General features: G+C 44.3%; 1 protein-coding gene across 3 annotated transcripts in view; it reads right to left on the minus strand.

The window, feature by feature from the left end:
- Positions 1-1,950: 1,950 nt before the first annotated feature.
- The window catches only part of C2CD6 (C2 calcium dependent domain containing 6), a 37,566-nt gene continuing 15,903 nt past the window's right edge, over positions 1,951-23,613 (minus strand). For 2 of the 3 annotated variants that reach the window (XM_083703757.1, XM_083703758.1), the window contains 8 exons: positions 22,405-22,519; positions 21,212-21,281; positions 20,428-20,483; positions 15,846-16,286; positions 14,372-14,441; positions 11,331-11,374; positions 5,432-8,185; positions 1,951-2,389 (listed from right to left, as the gene is read on the minus strand). In XM_083703757.1, the coding sequence (XP_083559883.1) occupies positions 2,054-2,389; positions 5,432-8,185; positions 11,331-11,374; positions 14,372-14,441; positions 15,846-16,286; positions 20,428-20,483; positions 21,212-21,281; positions 22,405-22,519 (3,886 nt within the window). In that variant the 3' untranslated portion in view covers positions 1,951-2,053. Of the gene's footprint in view, positions 2,390-5,219; positions 5,328-5,431; positions 8,186-11,330; positions 11,375-14,371; positions 14,442-15,845; positions 16,287-20,427; positions 20,484-21,211; positions 21,282-22,404; positions 22,520-23,613 lie in introns of all 3 variants that reach the window. The other variant, XR_014556445.1, reaches the window with a different exon arrangement.

The raw sequence follows: 23,613 nt of genomic DNA on the forward strand, positions 1-23,613 counted from the left end.
TCGGGAGCAGTGTGTGGTGGTCTGCAGTCAAATTCTAGCAGCAGGTAAAGGCAAAGGGACCCCTGACCATTAGGTCCAGTCGTGGCCGACTCTAGGATTGCGGTGCTCATCTCGCTTTATTGGCCGAGGGACCCGGCGTACAGCTTCTGGGTCATGTGGCCAGCATGACTAAGCCGCTTCTGGCGAGCCAGAGCAGCGCACGGAAACACCGTTTACCTTCCCACCGGAGTGGTACCTATTTATCTACTTGCACTTTGACGTGCTTTCGAACTGCTAGGTTGGCAGGAGCAGGGACCGAGCTACGGGAGTTCACCCCGTTCCGGGGATTCGAACCGCCAACCTTCTGATCGGCAAGTCCTAGGCTCTGTGGTTTAACCCACAGGTAGTTAATGCTAAAAGGGAAGTTAGCTCAGTTGGTTAGAGAAAGGACTGATTTTATTTCTAATATATGCATTTGCCTCTGCACCCATGCTCAGTATGCATCTGAGGGGACTGAGGCAAGTGGGAAATTGCAGCTGCCTGCCCTCTATGTTTCCAAGATTTTCCTGAATTCTGTTGCTCTGCATATCTTTTGAGGGCAGAGCTGGCAAGCAGGGTCTATTCATTCTAAAACCAAGAGACCGTGTGGCAGCAGTGATTCCCCCCCTTTTGCCAAGGTGACATCATCTAGCCAGCACAATACTGTGCCACTGGGAAAGAGCAAGGAATTGCTGCTGCAGCGGCTGGGCTTGACCTGAAAGGATTAGGCTAGGCATCTTAGCATCATACTGTGAGTAGTAGGGAGTTGCAGTAGACATTATGGGTCTTTTCCAGCAATCACCTAAGCACATTTCATCAAGCAAGAGATGAAACATTGCATTCTGTATTAAAGTAACCCTAGTAGGGAATTCTGAAGTAAGCATTAGAGGAAGGTCTGTAGCTCAGAGGCAAACACTTTGCATACAGATTGTCCCAATTCATCTCCAAGTAAGATACCCTGAGCTACTGCAAGCCAGTGTATGCAGCAGGGCTGAGGAACCTCCGGCCCATTTCCCGCAAACAACATTCGCCTGCCTCACATCTGACGTGTGAGGCAGCTACAGGTGCAACTCCAAAGGGAAGACTGGTAGAGTCCATTTTGGTTTCTCTGCTCATTTTTCCAATGTTCAAGTTCACTTCTCCACTGTTTCCTATTAGTTGCTTTCTTTTTAAAAGAAATTCATAAAATTCATCAGAATCCCAAGTGCAAAGTTTTCCTAATATAAACCTTTTTACCTAATGCATAATTTTGCAAGATGCATTTCCCTAATGCTTATTATGTCCCCTAGTACAATGCATTTGGTGGGTTTTCATGAATGCACGCTTATGCACACACTGCACCTTATTTGTGTTTTTGTACACATTACTTGGCTGGAGAAATGTATTTGCAAAATTCAGTGAAGTGCAAGGATGTATTTCATTTCGCATATTGTTTTAAAAAGAGCTAACTAGGTAGATTCACTTTTAAATACAAACAGATTCAAATTTCTGCCCCACTCCTAGCTTAACGTCAGCTCCCAGTTGTTCTGTTGCAAGTTTATCAGAGCTGATAGGAAGCCCTACTTGAGATCAGCTGCACTAGGGAGTTTCACCATTGGAATACCCTGGTGTAGGGGGCGGGGGGAGCTTGCCATCAGCACTGTTCCATCCTAGAGGAAGTTCCTTTTTAGGGAAGTCATAGAATCATAGATTTGGAAAGGACCACGAGAGTCATCTAATCCAGCTCCTGGCAATGCAGGAATCTTTTGCCCAATGTAGGGATCAAACCTGAGCCCCTTTATTCATTTGCAGGCAGTTTTGATTCACATTGTGTCTAGAAACAGGTGATTGACAGGTGGGTGGCATTGCCCACACAGAAATATATGGATCAATGATATTTGACTTGACATAAGGCAACTTCCCATCTACAATAATTTTAAAATATCCTTAAACTTTCTTTAAAAATGTATATACAAAGAGGGTTTTATTTTTCATAATAGCTGGGGGAAAGTAAGAACATACATACGTAGCTGGTTTACACAGAGCTTGTTTCCATTCATCCATTATTTGGGGGTCTTGCGTTCTGCCTCAATATATTTTGGAGAATCCTAAGTACAACTTCCAGTTGATCGGGTGTCATTTTTAAGATCTGTTCTTGATTGTTAAGCATCTCGGTTATTGAACCCGCTTGATTTCTTGGAGTCTCGACAGCAGAAAGATAGGATCTGGGTGAATCCTTGGTTATGAGAGTCGTAGAACTTGGAGCAGGAGTTGGCCTTCCCTGGCTGGAGCTGCCCTCCGGGACTCTTCCTAAATCAAGAAGAGCTCTTTCTACGGCTTTTTCAAGATGCCTGTAAGCTTCCATGTCGATATCATCTGGGCCCGCAATGTTCTGAATATCAAAATGAAAGCAATGAGTTGTTTTATGTATGTGTATAATAGTTATGACAAACTTCACTGTAAGACAATGTGAGCTGCATCCCATTCATTTCCCCTTCTCCTCTTCCCTACCCATAAATTGGCTGATTTAGAGGGGGCGCAGAAGAAAGGAGAGAAGGTGGAAGTCCAATTAGGCAAGCAGAAGTCTTGTTGACAATCCTGGATTACAACCCAAAGTTTTCATTCATCAGCGCTCAGTGGTTGGCTTATCAAACAATCAAATTTGCACTGTTCTCTGTCTCTTTGCATGCCTAAGCCTTACTTTATTTCATTTAACGAACTCATGCCGCTGTTAATATCTGGGTCAGGTTAGTATCTGTTGTCTTCTAATTAATCAGCTAAATACTAGTGGTTGCTGTTCTATTTCCTTCCCCATATTAGCAATTGGCTGAAGTGCTGTGACCGATACGCCAAACATTCTAAGCACTCGGATGGCAATGCACAGGTGCAAGTTCTTGGTTTGCTTAAAAGATAAAGTTAAAGGGACACCTGACAGTAAGGTCCAGTCGCTGACGACTCTGGGGTTGCGGCGCTCATTTCGCTTTATTGGCCAAGGGAGCCGGCGTACAGCTTCCGGGTCATGTGGCCAGCATGACTAAGCCGCTTCTGGCGAACCAGAGCAATGCACGGAAACGCCGTTTACCTTCCCGCTGGAGCGGTACCTATTTATCTACTTGCACTTTGACGTGCTTTCGAACTGCTAGGTTGGCAGGAGCAGGGACCGAGCAACGGGAGCTCACCTCATCGCGGGGATTCGAACCGCTGACCTTCTGATCAGCAAGCCCTAGGCTCTGTGGTTTAACCCACAGTGCCACCCATGTCCCTTCTTGGTTTGCCTAGGGAAACCCTAAACAGGTTCTGGGGGGGGGGGGGACATGACCTGTGACCTGCAGGCCAAACTTGATGTCATACAGGACATTGGGCATGGAACAGGTAAATGTGGGTCTTCAAGGAACCATCAGGAGCTTAAAGTGAGCTCTCAACTTTTGCTGGAAGAATATGAGCTCCCAACCACCCAGAAGCCAATGAACAGTGGGACCATGCTTTGCCCATGGAGGGGGAAGTGGCTTTTATTTCATGGAAAAAACTTCTCCCTCCCAGGGCTATTCCTTGAAGCCCCGACATCGCAGGTGGAAAAAAGATGGAAAGGGGAAGCATAGGGAAGCTCACAAAGGATTCCCAACACTCTGTGCTTCTTCCCACCTCTGACATCCAAGGTGGAAAGGAGAATGAGGAGGCTTGCAAAGTATAGCGGTGGCAACACCCCTTGTGCTGTGGTTCCCAGCCTTGGAACCTTGCCCGTTCCAATCGTGATCTCATACTGACATTGTGCGACTGATGGGTGGGTTGCCCCACCCACCTGAAAAGTTGGCCCTTGGGCAGAGCGGGGCAGAGAGAGGTTCTCCACCTTTCCTGGAGACGGAGACCTAGATGCTGTTGGCAGGGGATTGCAATGCCTGTAGGGATGCTGGTATGACTGGGAACTGGAGTTGGAAGGGAGGTCAAAAGATGCAGAACGTGCAGAGGCAAGATGATGTGTATTGCTTTTGTGGCATCTTGTGTTTTACTGCACCTGTGCATATTGCTGTAAAGGTAAAGGGACCCCTGACCATTAAGTCCAGTCGTGACCGACTCTGAGGTTGTGGCGCTCATCTCGCTTTATTGGCCGAAGGAGCTGGTGTACAGCTTCCGGGTCATGTGGCCAGCATGACTAAGCCGCTTCTGGCGAAGCAGAGCAGCGCACGGAAACACCGTTTACCTTCCTGCCGGAGCAGTACCTATTTATCTACTTGCACTTTGATATGCTTTCAAACTGCTAGGTTGGCAGGAGCAGGGACCGAACAACGGGAGCTCACCCCGTCGCAGGGATTAGAACCTTCTGATCGGCAAGTCCTAGGCTCTGTGGTTTAACCCACAGCGCCACCGATGTCCCACGTCCCTTTTATTTACATACTGCTGTACACCACCTCAATTTTGTAAGTGGGTGGCTTATACATATTGTTGCAATCAAAGGAATAACATTTAAGGAACAAACGCCGTGTGCTGAGAAGCAGTAAAAAAGAAGAGAAAGTATGGTGCTAAGGGTAACGTGGGGCCAAGGATGTGTATGTACTCTGTGTCAGGTTTAGAAGGGCAGAAATGGCCAAGCTTCACATTACAGTGGTACCTCTGGTTACATACTTAATTCGTTCCGAAGGTCCGTTCTTAACCTGAAACTGTTCTTAACCTGAAGCACCACTTTAGCTAATGGGGCCTCCCGCTGCTGCCACGTGATTTTTGTTCTCATCCTGAAGCAAAGTTCTTAACCCCAGGTACTATTTCTGGGTTAGCGGAGTCTGTAACCTGAAGCGTATGTAACCTGAAGCGTATGTAACCCGAGTACCACTGTACACTGCTTTGCTTTGTGTGGTGCTATTCTGATACAGCAACTGATCAGGACTGCAACCGCTGTGCGGGGAAAGGGTTTACGGCTTTCTCGCACATGCTGTGGTCCTGATGAAAATCCTCTTCCGATAAGTTCCTACTGACAGCTTCCATCCCAGGCCAAATAGCAAGGGCTTTTTGTGTGCAGGGTGGGGCAGGGACTTTTATCAGGACTGTGGCAAGGGAGAGAAGGGTTAGAAAACTCTCCACCCCAACTGCTACTCCTGAAAAACAGTACAGTCTCTGAAAACAATCATTTACATGGCCCAAGGAACATTGCTTAGTGCAATCAGCAGGCTGGCTGTGTAAGCAACCAGTAAGCACTGGGTTTACTGGGCTCATGGGTGTAGTCAAATCACCTGGCATTAAAGTCTTTAATACAGGAGCCCCTGTTTTGAAGTCTGTTTTTCCAAGATGTTGAGCTTTGATTTTAATTTGCAACGCTAGTTCCATGGCTCTGATCTGCTCTGTTTGGAAAAAATAAATGCATTAAAGCATATATTGTCCTAGATGTGCTGCCTTCAGAAATAATATTTGTGGTCTTCAAGTACAGAGTCAATAACGTTCTTACCAATGTGCTTCCTTTTGTACGCCCAGGAGCTGGTATTTTAGTTGTGGATGATTTTTCCGAAATATTTTTGGAATGGTTTTGTAGCTGTGGATCAGACGGGACAGCAGTCTTGGTGAGTGATTTTTTGGTCTTAACCTCCGTATCTCGCTTCTTCTCAGATTTCTGCTTCAAGCTTTCCCTTCGTGTACCGCTGGGGGATCCTGTTGCTTTGGAATCCTTCCTGTTTTCGGTGGCGCTCAATTTTGGAGAAACTGATGGGTGCCTTTTGGATTTTTCTTTTAAAATCTCCTTAGAGGTGCTTCCAGTAGGCACCCTTTCTCTCCTGGTTTGTGTACTCATTGATGCTTGCTGGTGTGACCCACTATCCTTCTTTATGTCAGATTTCTTCCTTTTTGCCTTCTGGTGGTGTTTAACTGCTGGCTTTGCATCTTCCTCAGATTCTGAATGCAAAAAGAGAAATGTCTGAGGGTTCACCGGAAAGGGAGGCTTGGAAATAAAACTGTGGGGCTTGCTGCAGAAATAATTTTTCGCTTCACTTTGGATGCCAATATCACGCGCACTCAAAAAAGATGTGGCAAATGGTTCAGAGATTCTCTTCGAAGTTTCCTCAGGTGACCTGCTTTTTAATCCTACATCAAATGTTGTTCTCGTTATATTTGGTATGATCAGATTATCATTGTACTTCGGCAACCTGTGACTTTCTTTTTTATGTTTCACTTTTTTGGGCTGACCCATCGTCTGAGTTTCTTGGCTCCTTGTTTCTACTTCCAAAAGACTTGTTACAGAAAGGTCTACAGCTTCGCTTTCTATTTTGTGTTTTTCACCCGCTGTTGAAATTTTATGAAGACTTTCCTTTGAAGGAACTTTTCCTCTCTCAGAGACATCTGTCTTACTAACTCTCTGACTTTCCTCAACATCTGGCAGAGATATAGTACGGCATTCATCCTTTATCTCAACTTCTTGGCTTATCCCAGTTTCAGAACTGTTTTGTATGGGAAGATCCTCAAAGCTTTTCTCTAAAACTGATGTTAAACCTTGTACTTCTGAATCTGAAAGTTTGTCTCGGTGGCCTTCATTTAGAAGTCTGCTCAAGAGAGACTTTAGATTTTGTAGTTCTTCCTCCGAAAACCTGTCATGCAGGCTTTGAGTATCTAGTTGTGTACTTTGCTCGTCTGAGCCTTCATCACTCTTTGCTAGTTTTTCCACTACTGGAAACAAGTTTCCAAGTATTCTCTTTAACTCACTCTCTGTGATCATGCCTATTTTTGAAAGTCTGTCTGAAAGATGGTCTTGAATCTTTTTGTTCAATGCATTCTTTAGGTTGGCAATTTCGTTTTCTGAAAGCACCTCAAAGAGATTTTGAATACTTTCATTTACCGCCAATGTCTCTTTAGTAAGGCCCTCGCTAGAAGAATCCTGCCATTCTTGCAGCGCAGCCTTCTCTGGTGTAACACTGTCATCCCCTTTCACAGCCAAGGACAACTTCCGACACACTGTTTTCAAGTCTTCTCCCTTTAATCCAGCCGCTGAAAGTTGATCTTTAAAGTGATCTCGGTGTTCTTTGCTTAAAAGTGATTTCAAACTTCTTATTTCTGCTTTTAAAATTTTTTCTAGGAGAGCATCATGAATAGAAAGTCGCTGCTTAATGTTATCTGTGTCTGTGTTCACAGGTAACATTACTCTAATAATTTCCAGTGACTGTTTAGAGGGTTCTTTTCTTACGTCTGTCTTCTCATTTGTTTGTTCGACTGAACTACTGTCAGTTTTAGGATATGAAGCAGCCTCTCTATCGCCATCTATTTTGCTTTCAGATAAACCTGTCCCTGTAACTAACTCGCTTTCTTTACTGCTTTCTTTAACAGTTTCCTTACTACTTTCTTTACTATGCTGTACGGATTCAGCTTTGATAGTGGTTCTTGATGGATGCTCACTTAGTGATTTAAGTGTTGTTATTTCAGTTTGTGACATGCTTTCCCTGGATAAGCTTTTCCTCCTCTTGAGCAAATCAGCAGTAATTGGAAAAGAAACTATCTGGTCTTTTTCAGGTAGATCTGTATCTGTGATTATCCCCTCTTCACACAATTTGTCTATAAGATGAGCCTGCAAATTTTGACTTACAGCAGCTGTCAGTTTTGTTACATCTGGTTCTGCAACCTTCTCTCCAGACATCTTTCTTTCCTCAGGTAGACATTTATTATCCCCTGGCAAACTGCTATCTTCCAGCGTTTCAGACAGCTTTGCTTCTGAGAGTCCCTCTGCAACGATGTTTTCAAGGTTTTTGCTTAAAATCGACGACACTGCTACGACTTTTACAAGTTTATCAGCAAGCATGTCTTCAAGAGACTTCTCAAAGGAAATCTCAACCTGTTTTATTTCTGCTTGTTCTGCTAGTTTATCTTCTAGTGTCTTTTCAGAAGAACCCGATGTCACAGCGAGTGGCTCCGAGGCCTTTTCATCCTGCATGCCACGTTTTTGATCCTCCTCTTCTAAATCCATTTTTCTTTCTATAAGCCTTAGTATAGAAAGCTCCCCGCTGCTCTTGATTAATTTAGTGTCCAGACCACTTGTCACTTTTGTCAATGACATCCCATCAGGCGGATCTTGGTCTTCTCGTTCTTTGTTAGCATCAGATGGGTACGTTTTTTCTAAAGGGCCGACATCTCCTTTGCCAAAAATAGGTGGCGGAGGCTGTACTTTACTGACACTTCTCAAGAATGGTTCAAACTTGTTTCCACTAAAAACCGCTTCCTGGAACTGTAATTTAAAAAAGGGAGAGAGGGCATAATTATGAAATTTTGAAAGCTGAAAGATGAACAGAGGAGTTATGTGGGTTTTGGAAATTCCTCTGCAGTTGGGTACTGTGCTCATCTCTCTCCCCCCCGCCCCCCCGGTCTTGGGAACAGGTTTTTTAACAAGAGGCTTTCAAATGAATAAATTTTATTGGTCAGATGTTTATGATAATACAACAAAATGAAGAGTATAAATAGGAAAAATGCATATAAATAATACATTAGTAATACAGTATATTTCCTACTAATATAAACATTATTTCTTATTTGTGAAGTCAGGGAATAAAGGAGACAGGTTATATTTTCAGCTGGGCAGTCATATGCCTGCTAGCAGATAAGCATCAGAGGCCGTTGGATGGGGAATGGCAGCTGCACAAGTGCTATCCTATGATGATGTTATATCTGGGAGAAATTGCAGTCAAACACAACTATGTCTGGCTGCTAGTTAGTGAATGAAGGGGTTAAGACCACAGAATTAGATACCTAGACTCAGCTAGATCATGCCTTCTCTTTCTGTTGTCACTCTCTTCTCACTATGTAACCTACAAAGAAGGATGTCTTTAAGCTTTGCTCCAAGCACGTGTTTGAAGCTATCTCTGTATTTTCTACCCAATACTTTTTACCCGCGTTGTTCTTGCTGCTGCATGGAATAACGCATAAATCAGACCTTGGGAATTTGTAAGTAAAGCATTCAAACTTACTAATGGTGTGGTCTGTTCACTGCCAGAGGGCGGAAAGAGAAGAGTGCTTTGCTAGCGAACTAAATGGGATATGCAAAAGGTTTAACAGCCTACATTCCTAACTGCTTGACTTTGTGAGTTTAAACTCTGCTACTGAGGGCTTTCTCTTGCTGGAGAGTGATTTAGCCCCATGTTTTGAATCCAGGCACCCAGCTGATTCTTTTGCTATTTACCCCACATGCGTGGGCCACAGGAATTCACATGTTTCCTCCCACAGTATTGGTGACACAAGCCAGTCCTGATCAGTGCTGACATCATCTGCTAGTACTGCTGAATGTCCAACAGCCACCATCCCCAGGCACAAGACAACAGCCAGCCGCAGCACTAAGCTAATAGGCTGTGCACAGAAAAATGAGTTTAGAAGGTGTATGTGAAGGTATTTCTACTGCACAGTGTTATTGCATGTTTACTCAGAACTAGTTCTTTGTGAATTCAATAGGGTGTACGTTCAAAGGTGTGCACATAAAATCGCAGTCTGGCCATCTGGGCTGGTGGCAAGCAAACTGTGCTTAAGGAAGTCTGCATGCTAGTTTTGCATGTACAACCAAGTCAAAGTTAAACAAACCTAGGTTCATAAGGCTACAACAAATCATGGCTTCAGACTGTAGTTTCTTGGCAGTAAACAACCAGAGTTGAAGCCAGTGGGCAGGGTTCAGGCCATCAGACAAACCATGGTTTAATAAACCATAGTTTAACAAACCATGGCTTTGTGTGCAAACCAGGCCTCCCAGTCTGAACTGATTGTTTTCCACACAGAAACAAAATTAGCCTGGAAGGCGGAGGTGGGAGGGGAAAATGTAAACCCCTTTCCCCAAAGGGTCTCCAACTATGTGGTTTTCCCCAAACTACACCCATCTGCCCCACACTGGATGTCATAGGTGAAGTAAGGTGAGGGGCAGGTGGAGACACAGCTGTCAATGCACAATTGGGAGCCTTAATGTGCACCCCTGATTGTGCAGGGGCAAAGGAACTTTGTTGCTTGTACCTAACACAGGGGTCAGCAACCTTTTTCAGCAGGGGGCCGGTCCACCGTCCCTCAGACCATGTGGTGGGCCAGACTATATTTTGAAAAAAAAATTAAATGAACAAATTCCTATGCCTCACAAATAACCCAGAGATGCATTTTAAATAAAAAACACACACGCTACTCTTGTAAAAAGAACAGGCAGGCCCCACAAATAACCCAGAGATGCATTTTAAATAAAAACACACATGCTACTCTTGTAAAAACATGCTGATTCCTGGACCGTCCGTGGGCCGGATTGAGAAGGCGATTGGGCTGCATTCGGCCCCCAGGCCTTAGGTTGCCTAAAAAGGTAAAGGGACCCCTGACCATTAGGTCCAGTCGTGACCGACTCTGGGGTTGCGTGCTCATCTCGCTCTATGGCTGGGGAAGCCCAGCCAGATGGGCAGGGTATAAATAATAAATTATTATTATTATTATTATTATTGGCCGAGGGAGCCGGCGTTTGTCCGCAGACAGCTTCCGGGTCATGTGGCCACCATGACTAAGCCGCTTCTGGCGAACCAGAGCAGCACACGGAAACGCCGTTTACCTTCCCGCCAGAGCAGTCCCTATTTATCAACTTGCACTTTGACATGCTTTCGAACTGCTAGATTGGCAGGAGCAGGGACCGAGCAACAGGAGCTCACCCCGTCGTGGGGATTCGAACCGCCGACTTTCTGATCGGCAAATCCATGGCTCTGTGGTTTAACCCACAGCGACGCCCACGTCCCTTTAGGTTGCCTACCCCTGACCTAATAGCTGACCTGTGGTGAGAGCAAGCTCCCTGGGATCAGCTGAAGTACTCAGCTGAGTTCGCCATGGGAAATGTCATATCCAGCCAAACCTTGAAGGGGCTTTGCCAAGAAAAAAGGTAGGGGAAAGGTGGAAATCAGGACTGTAGATCAGAATGCTGAAATTCATAAACAAGCCTCTTCTCCACCAAACAAAATTAACTAAAGGAATTAACAATGTGGCAATAGCGAGAGACTCCAGTGCTCAAAGACCACCCATAAATATATACCCCCCATCTACCTGTTCTCTTTTAAAGCAGAAAAACCAGGGCTGTAATAACCAAGGAGGAGGACGAGAAAGTGACACGTGTGTCAGCACAAAAGGTTTTCCAAATGAATCCAAAATGTCTCTTAAAGAGGTACTAACTATCCCTGGCAAGTGAATATAGAATCAGATGCAGGGAATGATAGAAAGATTGTATCAACTCCTCGTGCAGTTTTTTGCAACAGATCATGAACTAATGAGGTAGATAAGAAACGTTGCATGATGCTGCCATCACTACATGTACATCACCAAATCCACTTAACTGTATTCTATGCTATCGGAGCAGTGCTTAACGAGTTATTCCTTACCATAGATTTCCAAGGCAATTGCTGTACTGGTTCAACAACTGAATCTAGGATGGATCAGCAAGAAAAATAAAATATTAAAGAGCAACAAATGGAAGAGCAACAAATTTTTAGTTGTGAAATCTGGTATTTAATTTTACTCAGTGTAAATTAATAATGCACAACACTCCCCAGCAAAATAGACCAAATCATTTGAGCAATGAGTTATTTTATCATGGAATTCAGTAAAGACACTGTCACTTCCATAAATGACCACAGAGAGCAGAGTGGGATAATAATAATAATAATAATAATAATAATAATAATAATAATAGTGCACATGTAAGTGAAAATAATGTAAAAAACAGGGAAAATAGAAACATTTAAGGGAAATAGGCTTCGTAAAAATGTGTATATTAGAAATTCTCTCTGAAATGCTAATGAGTTCTTGTGCGGACTAAAAAAAAAATCTGCAAAATGATGTGGAAATGTGGAAAGCTGAATTTAGGATTAGAAGAATGAGAAACTGAGAGAAGTCTAGATTAACAGATATGCCCATCCCTATCCCTTGGCCAGCATAGCCAATGGCCAGGGTAATGGGATATGTAGTTCAACACAAGGTAGAGGACACAATTATGGCTACCTCTATATGAGGAAATTATGTATTGTTGGGAAACTGTGTATGTGCAGCTACTCACACAGAGTCAATTAAGGTTTGGCAGACAGCCAGAAGGCAATCTGAAGGAGTATGTTTGCCTGGTGATAACAGAGGCATGGAGACAGCTGCATGATTGGTTAAGCTCTCTCAAGGGAGTGATAATTAATGACCTACTAACTGGGGTGTGTTAGTTCAGTGTTCAGAGGTTCAGAGTTCTGTGTGTCAGTGTAGGAGTTGTGAGTCGTGTCAGAGAGAGCTAGCAAAAGATCCGTGTTCTGTTCCTGTAAATAGTCCACTGTATATAATAAAGACCTAACTACAAACTCCTGGTTCCTGCTTCGTCTATCCTGTCTGCAGCCAAGTTGCCAATTGCTTCCGTGGATTCTGTGTTTACTCTGCTAGGTCTGGCTAAGGTCCTGCAACTAGTCAGAAAGTTGCGAAACACCATATAGGTTATGCCAATATGTATAACTGCAATATATTTTGGCCTCTGACTAAGGCAACCCCTTTCTTTTTCAAGGAACAACTTCTAAACACTTTGCAGCAGTTAGCACACAAACATCCAATCTCTTTACTTTGGCTTGATAGCAAAAGCAAGACTGCCAACTTGCTATTCTCTTCCAATACCCCTGTAGAACTTCCTATATATGCTTTCTGTATAATTAGTCCTGTCCTGAGAGTTCCCTGATTATCAGTTTCTTCTTACTGCAGAGGTATCAACTATAAAAGAATCCTGCAATTCTGCATAGTCTTATGGAAACACCTTTTCTGCCTCTAATGGTTCCCGATCCAAAGGATGGGAGATCAGCAATCCTACCTCTGGGAAAGAAAGACAGGAGGAGAAATGGAAATATAGGCTGTGTTTGCATGTAACATTAAATCATGGATTAGCTCAGTGGTTCTCAAGGGTGTGGCATGGTTAGGATGGCAATTGTAGCAGGAACATTCAAGGATAATCAAAGAAACATTTAAATATTTCAGTGTCCATTCCAATCCAGATAGCTTATCAGAATCAAGTCATTTCTTTTTGCTTTCAAATGTATTTCTCATCAATATAAAATGGTGTGGAGCAAGCAAATTTTTGTTCTGTAAGTGTGGCCCAAAGAAAAAAGTTTGAGAACCACTGGTTAGCCCTATACAGTGGTACCTCGGGTTACATATGCTTCAGATTACATACGCTTCAGATTACAGACTCCGCTAACCCAGAAATATTGCTTCAGGTTAAGAACAGTTTCAGGTTAAGTACGTACCTCCAGAACGAATTAAGTACTTAAACCCGAGGTACCACTGTACTGATGAGCCTCAATAAGTCTGAGGAAAGTGCTAGTAGTAGTAGTAGGAGTAGTAGTTATATTTATTTATACCCCAGCCAATCTGGCTGGCTGGGTTTTCCCAGCCACAAGTCTTAAGTGCTTTTCGCATGGTCAGGGAAAATATTTCTGCCAAGTTTAGTTTCACTTTTGAAGAGTCTTATTAGCCGGGTGCCATGTTTAAACAAGGAATCCTTATTTAAAGCAAACTAATCATTGTAATAAGCCACATTCATAACCCATGCTTTGAAAAGTACAGCTGGTACCTAACTTAAGTATAAGTTACTCACTGGCATTGCAGTGCTCTCAGGTTGGGTGCTGGTTCAAAGTGCAGGAGGAAGGCAGGAGGAAGTTCTTATGATGCAGTTCGCGCCTGCCTTTGTCAACAGCAGTGGTGGACGTAACATCTTGGGGGCCCTGAAGCTTGAACTGTCATGGGGGACCCTTCTCAACCAGCAATGAGGTTTGGGTAACCACTGTTATCTTATTCAGTGGGACTGTTCCACAACAGACCACCACATCTTTACAACATCTGTGCTACTGACTCTCAAACTTTGGGATTGTTGAAATATACACAACAAAAGACCCACTAGACCCACATTTTTTAAGCAATGTGGAATGTAGTTCTCTAGAATTAAGCTTCATTAATTTCATAGTGGAACCGCCCTGGGTTGACAGTCACATTCACCAGAGCTCCCTTGTACTTTTCTCCTCAGCCTAGTGTTAGTTTATTTGTTAATCTTTTTCTTTTTCTTGCCAGAAGTTGTTCCTTGGGGACAAAGCTTCACACTTTGCTCAGAGTTGTTGAGGTTTGTCCATTAGACAGCTGTTGAGTTTTTTGCATAAATATGGTCATAGAGACAACACACAGTATATACATATTTAACAAAAGTTTGTTGGCTTCCTACAGGCGATATTCTTTCTGTTTCTTGAACCCAAGCACCAGGCCAAGCGAGGTTTTAAAAGTAGGTTGTGAACTTGTGAAAAGCCTTTTTTCCCCCTTTTGGTCCTTGGCATATCATGTTTTGCTTTATTTTATATAGAACCCAACCACCTGGAAGCTGATGATTACTATTCAAAAAGTTTTGTCAATTTACCTGATGGTCTAGGAGGTGCCACAAACTGAGGTGAGACACTCACAGAAACTTCAGACTTAGGCTGTGATTCCTTTGTAATTTCAGAGGCGATACATCAAGAAGAAAAAAGATAGTTATTCACTCGTATAAATCACTGTAACAGTAAGAATGCAAAATGAGTGTGCAAAAGAACGTCTGTTGGCAGAGTGCGGCTAGGTAGAACATCACCGTGCAAAGTTGGTCAGAATGGAGCAAATTCCCATTTTCACAGGCTCGAAAGGTTCTACTTTAACAAATCTTCCTGCCAATTGGACATTTTGCTGTTTGGAAAGTGACTTGGAAATTCACTGCAAAGGGTGGGATGAATGGGTGGTTAACAGGAAGACACGTAAACACCACAAGTAAATCAGGATGAATGCTCATTGTCGAATAACCCTCTCAAAAAAATCGGAACAAATTCTCAGTGAAGACCTGAGTCAGGGCACTTACAGATGACCTGTTTATTGAGCATTTATCCTGATTTGTTTGCAGGGAGGCTAGACAATGTTGTGTCAAAACAAGTGCTGCCCACATTTTTCCAGTTACTTTTCTGTCAATTTCCTTACTGCAAAAAGTATTATCTTTGTGGGGATGTGGGCTTTGTTGCTCAAGACACCCCAAGTACACAATCAGAATTTGCACTGGTATGTGACTGAAAAAGCCTGAGTCTATAGTCTAATCACCGCTTAAGTATTCTGCAAGCAAATCCAGATGAATAGTCATACCTCGTTACGTTTGCTTCAGGTTGCGTCCCGCGGTGACCTGGAAGTACCGGAAAGGGTTACTTCCGGCTTTCGCCTCTCACGCATGCGCAGATGCAAAAAAATGACATCATGCGCATGCGCAGAAGCAGCGAATCGCGACCTGCGCATGTGCAGACTCGGGTTGCGTTCCTTTCAGGTTGCGAACAGGGCTCCGGAACGGATCCCATTTGCAACCAGAGGTACCACTGTACCAACAAACAGATTGTCTGGAGGATCCCTTAGTGTACAGCATATTTACAGTAAAAGTCTGATGTGGCACAGCTGGATCATCATTACAGTTGCTACCCTTGACCCCACTGTAAGAACGCATCTATTAATTACAGTGGTACCTCGGGTTACATACACTTCAGGTTACCAACTCCACTAACCCAGAAAAAGTGCTTCAGGTTAAGAACTTTGCTTCAGGATGAGAACAGAAATTCTGCTCCGGCGGCGTGGCAGCAGCAAGAGGCCCCATTAGCTAAAGTGGTGCTTCAGGTTAAGAACAGTTTCAGGTTAAGAACATACCTCTGGAACGAATTAAGTACTTAACCCGAGGTACCACTGTATATGCTATGGCTTCAAAAGAGCAAGAATGGTAACCTCATAGCTCCAAACAGCTTGCCCATTAGAGAAGGAGAAAGCTGAATAACCCACATTATCCCCTGGGGAGGGGAAAGTGAAACAATATGTTACATATCACCATCAGCTACCTGTATTGGTACTGGCAGATATTCTTTAATAGGTGGTTTTTTGACTATGACAGGTATTTCCTCTTCTGTCACATTCCTCTCAGGACCTAAAGAAGCAAGGCTTTCTGAATCCCTAGCCTCAGACGTTTTTGCTGCGCTTCCAACGGAACTTGACAGAGAGGTTTCAGACGCAGGATGAAGTCTTTCGCTTACAACTATGTCCTTCGTATTCTCTCCATCTGAAGAGTCAGGATGAACTTGTTCTCTAACAACCATGTCTTTCATGTTCTCTCCATCTGAAGATACTGGAGAACTCGTAGGGTTAGGGGTTACAGTCAGCGCTGGGACCGGTGGGGTTGTTTCAGCAGGTTGAGGAATCTGTTCTGATGAAAATAAGTTTCTGCGGGATGGCACAGGTCCAGAAGGTCGTGCTGAGAGAGTAGAAAGCTGACTTGTCCATTTCTGCAAATGACAATAATCATCACCAACACTAGTGTACTAAAATGTAGTCTTTTTATAACTACTGGTCTTAATTTCGGTGAAATACAGTGGTACCTTGGGTTACATATGTTTCAGGTTACATACGCTTCAGGTTACAGACTCCTCTAACCCAGAAATACTGCTTTAGGTTAAGAACTTTGCTTCAGGATGAGAACAGAAATTGTGCTCCGGCGGCGCAGCGGCAGCAGCAGCAGGAGGCCCCATTAGCTAAAGTGATGCTTCAGGTTAAGAACAGTTTCAGGTTAAATACGGACCTCCAGAACGAATTAAGTACTTAACCCGAGGTACCACTGTATACACTTCTTGGGGTATATGGCTCGTACCTCTGGAAAGGGACACATTGTGCTCCTTCTTGGGTGGTATGCCCACCTTTGGTTCCCACCCTGCACTCAGTTCTCACCTGTGGTCCCTACAAGCAGTCAGCATGCAAAATCAGCCACATCCTGCAAACGGCTTCAGCCAGCTAAATCAAGTGAGGGGAGCCAATGGGTCTCCTGCATGCGAATACAGGCTCTGGCAGATTGAGCATACAAGACCAATAGTGAGTCCAATGGTCAAGAAGGTGGCTTCTGCACGTGTTGTTGGGGGAAGTGAGAGACAGAAGGGGCTTGACAACCTGGGAAGGTAGCCCATCTAGTAGAAGGACAACTTTGATCCTAGACCTGCGCTGCCTTGTGGCCATACTCATTCATGCAGAAGAGTTCAGTTGGTTAGAGCATGGTGCTGATAATGCCAAGGTTGCAGGTTCAATCCTTCTTTGGACAGCTACATATTTCTGCATTGCAGGGGGTTGGACTAGATGGTCCTCAGGATCCCTTCCAACTCTACAATTCTATGATTCTATGAAAAAGACTTTGGGAGTAAACCCAGAGGGAAAATCGGCATCTACTGTCTGTATATCTGCAGGAGAAGAAAATGCTAAGGAGTAAACCCTACACAAATCCGGAGTGGAGTCCCTGAGATGTTTGGATGCATAGCTGTCAACTTACAGATTTGAAAATAAGGGACCAGCAGCCTTGAAAATAATGGATCAGCAGCCAAAATAAGGGATTTTCTGAACACAGGTATGTTCAACTTCTGAGCCCCTCCAAGCCAAAGGCAGAAAACCCAGCCAGCAACCAAACGAAGCCTCAAGTGGTGGTTCCCACAGCGCAGCAACCCAGCAAAGGGGATGCAGCAAGGAAAACCACTGTCATCTCTCTGCTGGGAAGCACTGAGCAACGGCAAGTCCCCAGGCAACGTGGCCGATTTGATCGGCACAAGGCATGCAAGCTCCACCTCCCAGTCGTTCTTAGACTCCTTATTGGGTGAGCAACACAGCCAAGCAACACAGTTGGAGCCTCCCTCCTCCCTGGCCAGCAGAAAGGGAGGGAGAGGAGCTGCTTCCTTTGAAACCTGGGAAATTTAAGGGACATCATCAATAAGGGACAGCAGCAGGACACAGCGCTGGGATAAGGGACTTTCCCGCCAAATAAGGGACAGTTGACAGCTATGGTTGGATGGCACCTTGTACACCTCCTTCCAGCAACTCCTGCAGTCAGTCTGGTGCCAAACATATTGCTCTGCTTTCTTTTGGACCACATCAGTGAGACCACAGGAGGTGGTCATCTACGCAGGCCAGGACCTCCACACACACTGCTCAGGCTTGCCCCCCAGGGAAGTCACTCTGGTGCTGCTGATGCAGCAAAAGCAATGCTGGAGGCAGCAGTTACGAGTTACTGGTCTCTGCAACCACAGCAGGTGCTGTGATTCTCCAGCGGTTTGACTTTACCCCTAAAAGCGCACTCCATTGTCTCTTCAGACAGATCGATGTCGACTCCTCAACACTACTTGGCAAGACTCAGGGCTCCATCAACCTGGCATTTCATGGTTGAATTAATACAAACAGAGAGTAACTAAGTAGGGAATGCTAGTAATTATTTCATGCTTCTTTAATGCTAGGAATTTTCTGAACAGTTCAGTACAACAGAATAGGATATGGTACCCTTGATGTGTATGAAAGGAGAACAGTATCATAAAAACTCTGGGCATGTACAGCAAGTATTACACAGACATTTGAAGAAAGGAATAGAAATTTCAAGAAAAATAAAGAAATCTACATAGCATGCAGTATCACATGACAGAGCTCTTTACGGGATTTACCATTTTAAGACTGCAAGAAGGGAGACTATTGCTTCAATGCTTCCACAACTCCCTGAATGTAGAAAAATAACCATCAGGGAGCAAGGTGGGGTGGAACCTCTCTCCCGGTTGTACTAATTTTCTACATGCAGAGAGAATTTTCTAAAGTTATGGGGCATTTTATTCTTTGTCCAGTCTGAAGTGATACAGTCAATCATGTCTTATTTCTGAATGTGCAGCTGGCTGTCATTACATGTTGTTAGGCTACAACAACGCCTACTCAGTAATGTGATTTATAGGCTAATTTAAATATACCAGCAAAAAAACAAAAAACAAAAAAACCCTGACCAGTACGAAGAGGAATTATTTCACAAATTAAAAGAAAATTACAATCTTGATACTATTTAAGACATACCCTTCTGGTGGTGTAGCCAATATTCATTTAAAAAGGGATAGGTGGTTTTAAAAGCCTAACCTACCACAAGAGACTCATTCCAGTATCTTACCCATTTCAGGTGTTGCTGCTATTTCTATAGTTCAAAGGTGGGGAACCTCAAGGGCCCTATAGGCAACCACATGAGGGCTGCAAGCCTATAGTGGGACAGGCAAGAGGCCGAAGTAGGCAGAAGCAATGTTCCAGCCATACCAAAGTCCAAAGTTTCTACCAGGGTGTTGGAGAACTCAAATGAAAACACAAATGGGAATGGCTGATGTTTCCTCAACAGTTCCAAGTGCGGAACAGAAAACAGTTCAGCAAATGCAACTGGTATTTGATACTGTTGTTGCCTTCAGCCCATAAGCAATACATAAATGGTTATGTTACTTCCCCCCATGTTTGCACTGTGATCCTTTTGCACTGAAATGGAGTTGAATAACGCAATGCTAACACCGCGTAGGCAATTTACGTAATTAATTACAGTACTAACAGAATCACAGATAACTGTAGAGATGGAAGGTCATCCGAGTGTCATCGAGTCCAACCCCCTTGATGTGCAATGCAGGAATCTCAATGAGATATATGATGTAAAGCCATGTACCGTATTTTTCGCTCTATTGGACGCACCCGACCATAGGAGGCACCTTGTTTTAGAGGGGGAGAACAAGAAAAAAAAAATTCTCCCCCTCTCTGCTCAGCGCTCCTTCAGCGAAGTGGCAGGAGAAACAAGGCCCCTTCCATTTCTCCTCCCGCTTTGCTGAAGGGGCGCCAAGCAGCTCTCCCTCTCTGCTTAGGCTGGGAGAGTTTTGCTCTCCCGGCTTCAGCAAAAGGAACCTGAAGCCTTCGGAGCGCAGTGTGAGTTCCCGCTGCGCTCCAAAGGCTTCAGGCGGCTATCCCTGAAGCCTGGAGAGCGAGAGGGTTCGGTGCGCACCGACCCCTCTCACTCTCCAAGCTTCAGCAAAAGCAACGCGTAGCCTCCGGAGCACGGAGGGAGCGCTCCCTCTGCGCTTTGGAGGCTTCGCGTTGCTATCGCTGAAGCCAAGGAGCCTGCATTCGCTGCATAGGACGCACACACACTTCCCCTTAACTTTTAGAGGGGGAAAAGTGCGTCCTATAGAGCGAAAAATACAGTAATTTTGCCAAAGAGGACAGACAGTGGGGCAAATAACATGGTTTTGGGTGGAAGACAAAATGCAGTAGAACAGAAACAGCGCGGCATACAGTAAACACAGGGAAGGACAGAAAACAATGCCTTCTGACACCCCTAGCTTTTGCACACCCATCTCTCCATCCATTAAAGCATTATTGCCCATTCCAGCCAGACAAAAGCAGTCAAGCAGAGCTGTTGAGAGGTGTGGTCTGGGGCAATGGGCACTGAGAGTTCTGAGGACCAGAGAGAGATGCATTTAGCCCCACATACACTATAGTCCTGCACATATACTATAGTTCCTAAAATATGTGGGAGTGTGATTGACAGTAACCTCTTTAGCTGTAGGGGTACCACAGTGGTGTAATTTTATGAAGCAATCTATCAATAACACACACCTTTATGTCTTCTCCGGCGAATGATCTTATGTTTTCTTGAGACATTACCTCTGAAGCTGCAGGTGGCGGGAGAAATTTTTAGAAAGTTATATTGTAAGAAACTAAAAAAGGAAATACTAGTTGCATAGCAAGACCACCAAGTTCCTTATGCTGGATAAATGCTTTATGGATCTTTTTTCAATGCAAATGCACATTATGGTTATGCGCCATGAACTCATAAGTACAATGAAGTTCATAGGCATCCTCTTTAAAAAGCAGTCCCTTTTCAGTGTTCAAACACTCCATGCTGTCACCTTGAGTGACAATATGGTAATCAATTGGTCAGGACCTCCGGGGAGGAACTTGGTGGACTGAACGTCTTCTGTCAGCAGCCATGGGGCAATTCTCCCCCCTCCCCCATTTTCACACAAGGTAATATTGAGCGTTGGAACTTTTGCAAATACCAGTACAGTGGTACATCGGGTTATATACGCTTCAGGTTACATTCGCTTCAGGTTACAGACTCCGCTAACCCAGAAATAATACCTTGGGTTAAGAACTTTGCTTCAGGATGAGAACAGAAATTGTGCTCCGGTGGCACAGCAGCAGCGGGAGGCACCATTAGCTAAAGTGGTGCTTCAGGTTAAGAACAGTTTCAGGTTAAGAACGGACCTCCGGAACAAATTAAGTACTTAACCCGAGGTACCACTGTATATGCTGCACTGTAAAGGTTAGAAAATTAACCCACTGGCCCTTCTAGTCTCTGCTCAAGATGAATAGGAAAACATTTGAGTGTTCACCAAACCTGAGGAGGTATAAGCCGTAGATGCTTGAGGACGTTGTATTTTCCCAACAGCTTCCTTGAAGCGAGATACCTGATAGGGAGGAGAGGAGTTAGAAATAGGCATACAGTGCTTGCAAGTACAGACCATTCTCCTTCCTGTGATAATTAGCATTGGGACCGGAATTCTGCCTTGTTTCCAAGATTGCCACTTAACAGCCTTAACAATTAAATCAAATTGTGATTTGTCGTGCTGGATAAAGGTAAAGGTAAAGGTACCCCTGCCCGTACGGGCCAGTCGTGTCTGACTCTAGGGTTGCGCGCTCATCTCGCTTAAGAGGCCGGGAGCCAGCGCTGTCCGAAGACACTTCTGGGTCACGTGGCCAGTGTGACGAAGCTGCTCTGGCAAGCCTGCACCAGCGCTGCACACGGAAACGCCGTTTACCTTCCCGCTATAAAGCGGTACCTATTTATCAACTTGCACTTAAGGGTGCTTTCGAACTGCTAGGTGGGCAGGAGCTGGGACCGAACGATGGGAGCTCACCCTGCCGCGGGGATTCGAACCGCCGACCTTACGATCAGCAAGTCCTAGGCACTGAGGTTTTACCCACAGCGCCACCCGCATCCTGGATAGGAAGCTATAAAAATGCAATGGGAAAGGGAAATAGCACTTTGGAGGAGACTCTTAATTAGGGTGGCCGACTGCAGAAGATGACTGGGCTCCTGTACTTTTAACAGGGGATTTCTGGAGGCCTACATGTGGCAGGGCTGTTCTATTTTTTCTCATCCTCTCAGGTACTGTACCTATTCGCCCACAAGGAGAAAAGCTGGTGAGCAGGATCTCCGAGTCAACAAATAGCAGGAGAAAGTGCTGAACAACCCTTCCTTCCTTTTCTCTAACTACCAATCTTCTTCCCCAACCTTATACTATCTATAACATTAGTGTCTCGCATTGAATATAACTGATCTGTAGAAAAGATTCTATGAAAGGGAAACAGAGACAGTGCATGTTCTTTTGTAACTCAAGAAAACCTTTAATACTTAAAAAAAAAAGGCCTCCACTTCCCATTTCAGCAGCCTGCAATTGCTTTTGGGTTTCGTAATAAATAATAATTCTTCCCCTTTCTACAAAAATCAAAAATAAACAACTGCCTTTCCCATGAGGTTTTGCCCCTAGTCAGCTGCACATTATTTTCTTTCTTTGAAAAGGAAATTACCTTTGTTTGGCCTGGTTTTATTTTTGGTCCCTTTTTTAAGATCAGTTGATCTAAATAATCTGCCTTTTCATGCCATGTTTTTAGATTCCGATATTCAGTTTTCAGTTTCTCCAGTCTAAAGAGCAAGGGGGGATTAGTTTAATAGTACTGAACTATCTAATATGCATATTTCTTTGCCATCAGATAACAAAAAAATGACATTACATGTTCATACAATCCGTGGTGAAGTTAAACTGAAATAGCTGAAACTAAGCCCCCTTTAACTCTACTGCAACTACCAGTTCACTTCACAATCTTGCAATAAGCTATTACCTGGAGGGAAAGTAGACCAATACTTCTGAGTTTATTGGAACAGATCTGTTTTAAAGCCAATTTTTTGGTTGCTCTTACTTAACTGTTTATAGATAAGGCGGCTGGTAATTTACAACCACGTCTAAATTCTACTGGATTTCCTAACCACGTCTAAATTCTACTGGATTTAATGGGGTTTGCTCCCGGGGCTAGGCTTGCAGCCTCAGATTAACTGTCCTATAGTATTTTCCAACTGTGATAATAGATGAAAACGTTAGAGGATGCTATTCACAAATAAACCTACCATGTATTAAAGAAAGGCTGTGATCAATAATATCAGATCAGAAATCCCAGCCATCGCCAGCCACTTTTCCATGAAATTATCTGGAACCATTTCAATCGAATTTCAAATGCCTTGCCTCGGTACAGAAACTGCACAGGCTGCCCAAAAAGGATGGCCTAAGTGCAAGCTTATTAATTCTTCTAGGCTTCTTGGCTGCCTTTGACCATGGTTTGCTTACCTTTTCCACCCTGACCTGGCCACAGTGATCCATGCGACGGTCACCTACAGGCTTGACTACTGTAATTCACTCTACACGGGGCTGCCCTTGAAGCTGTCCCAGAAACTACAGCGGGTGCAGAATGCTGCAGCGAGGCTCCTCACGGGGTCTCTGCCATGGGAGCATATTCACCCAGTGCTTTTCAACCTGCACTGGCTCCCGGTGGAGTACAGGGTCAGGTTCAAGGTGCTGGTTTTGACCTTTAAAGCCCTTCATGGCCTAGGACCCTCGTACCTACGGGACCGTCTCACCTGGTATGCCCCATGGAGGACCTTAAGGTCCATATATAGCAACACCCTAGAGGCCCCAGGCCCTAAGGAATTTAGATTAGCCTCAATCAGAGCCAGGGCCTTCTCAA

This window comes from Podarcis gaigeae (assembly GCF_964106915.1).
Source record: "Podarcis gaigeae genome assembly, chromosome: 1".
Classification (NCBI taxonomy): domain Eukaryota; kingdom Metazoa; phylum Chordata; class Lepidosauria; order Squamata; family Lacertidae; genus Podarcis; species Podarcis gaigeae.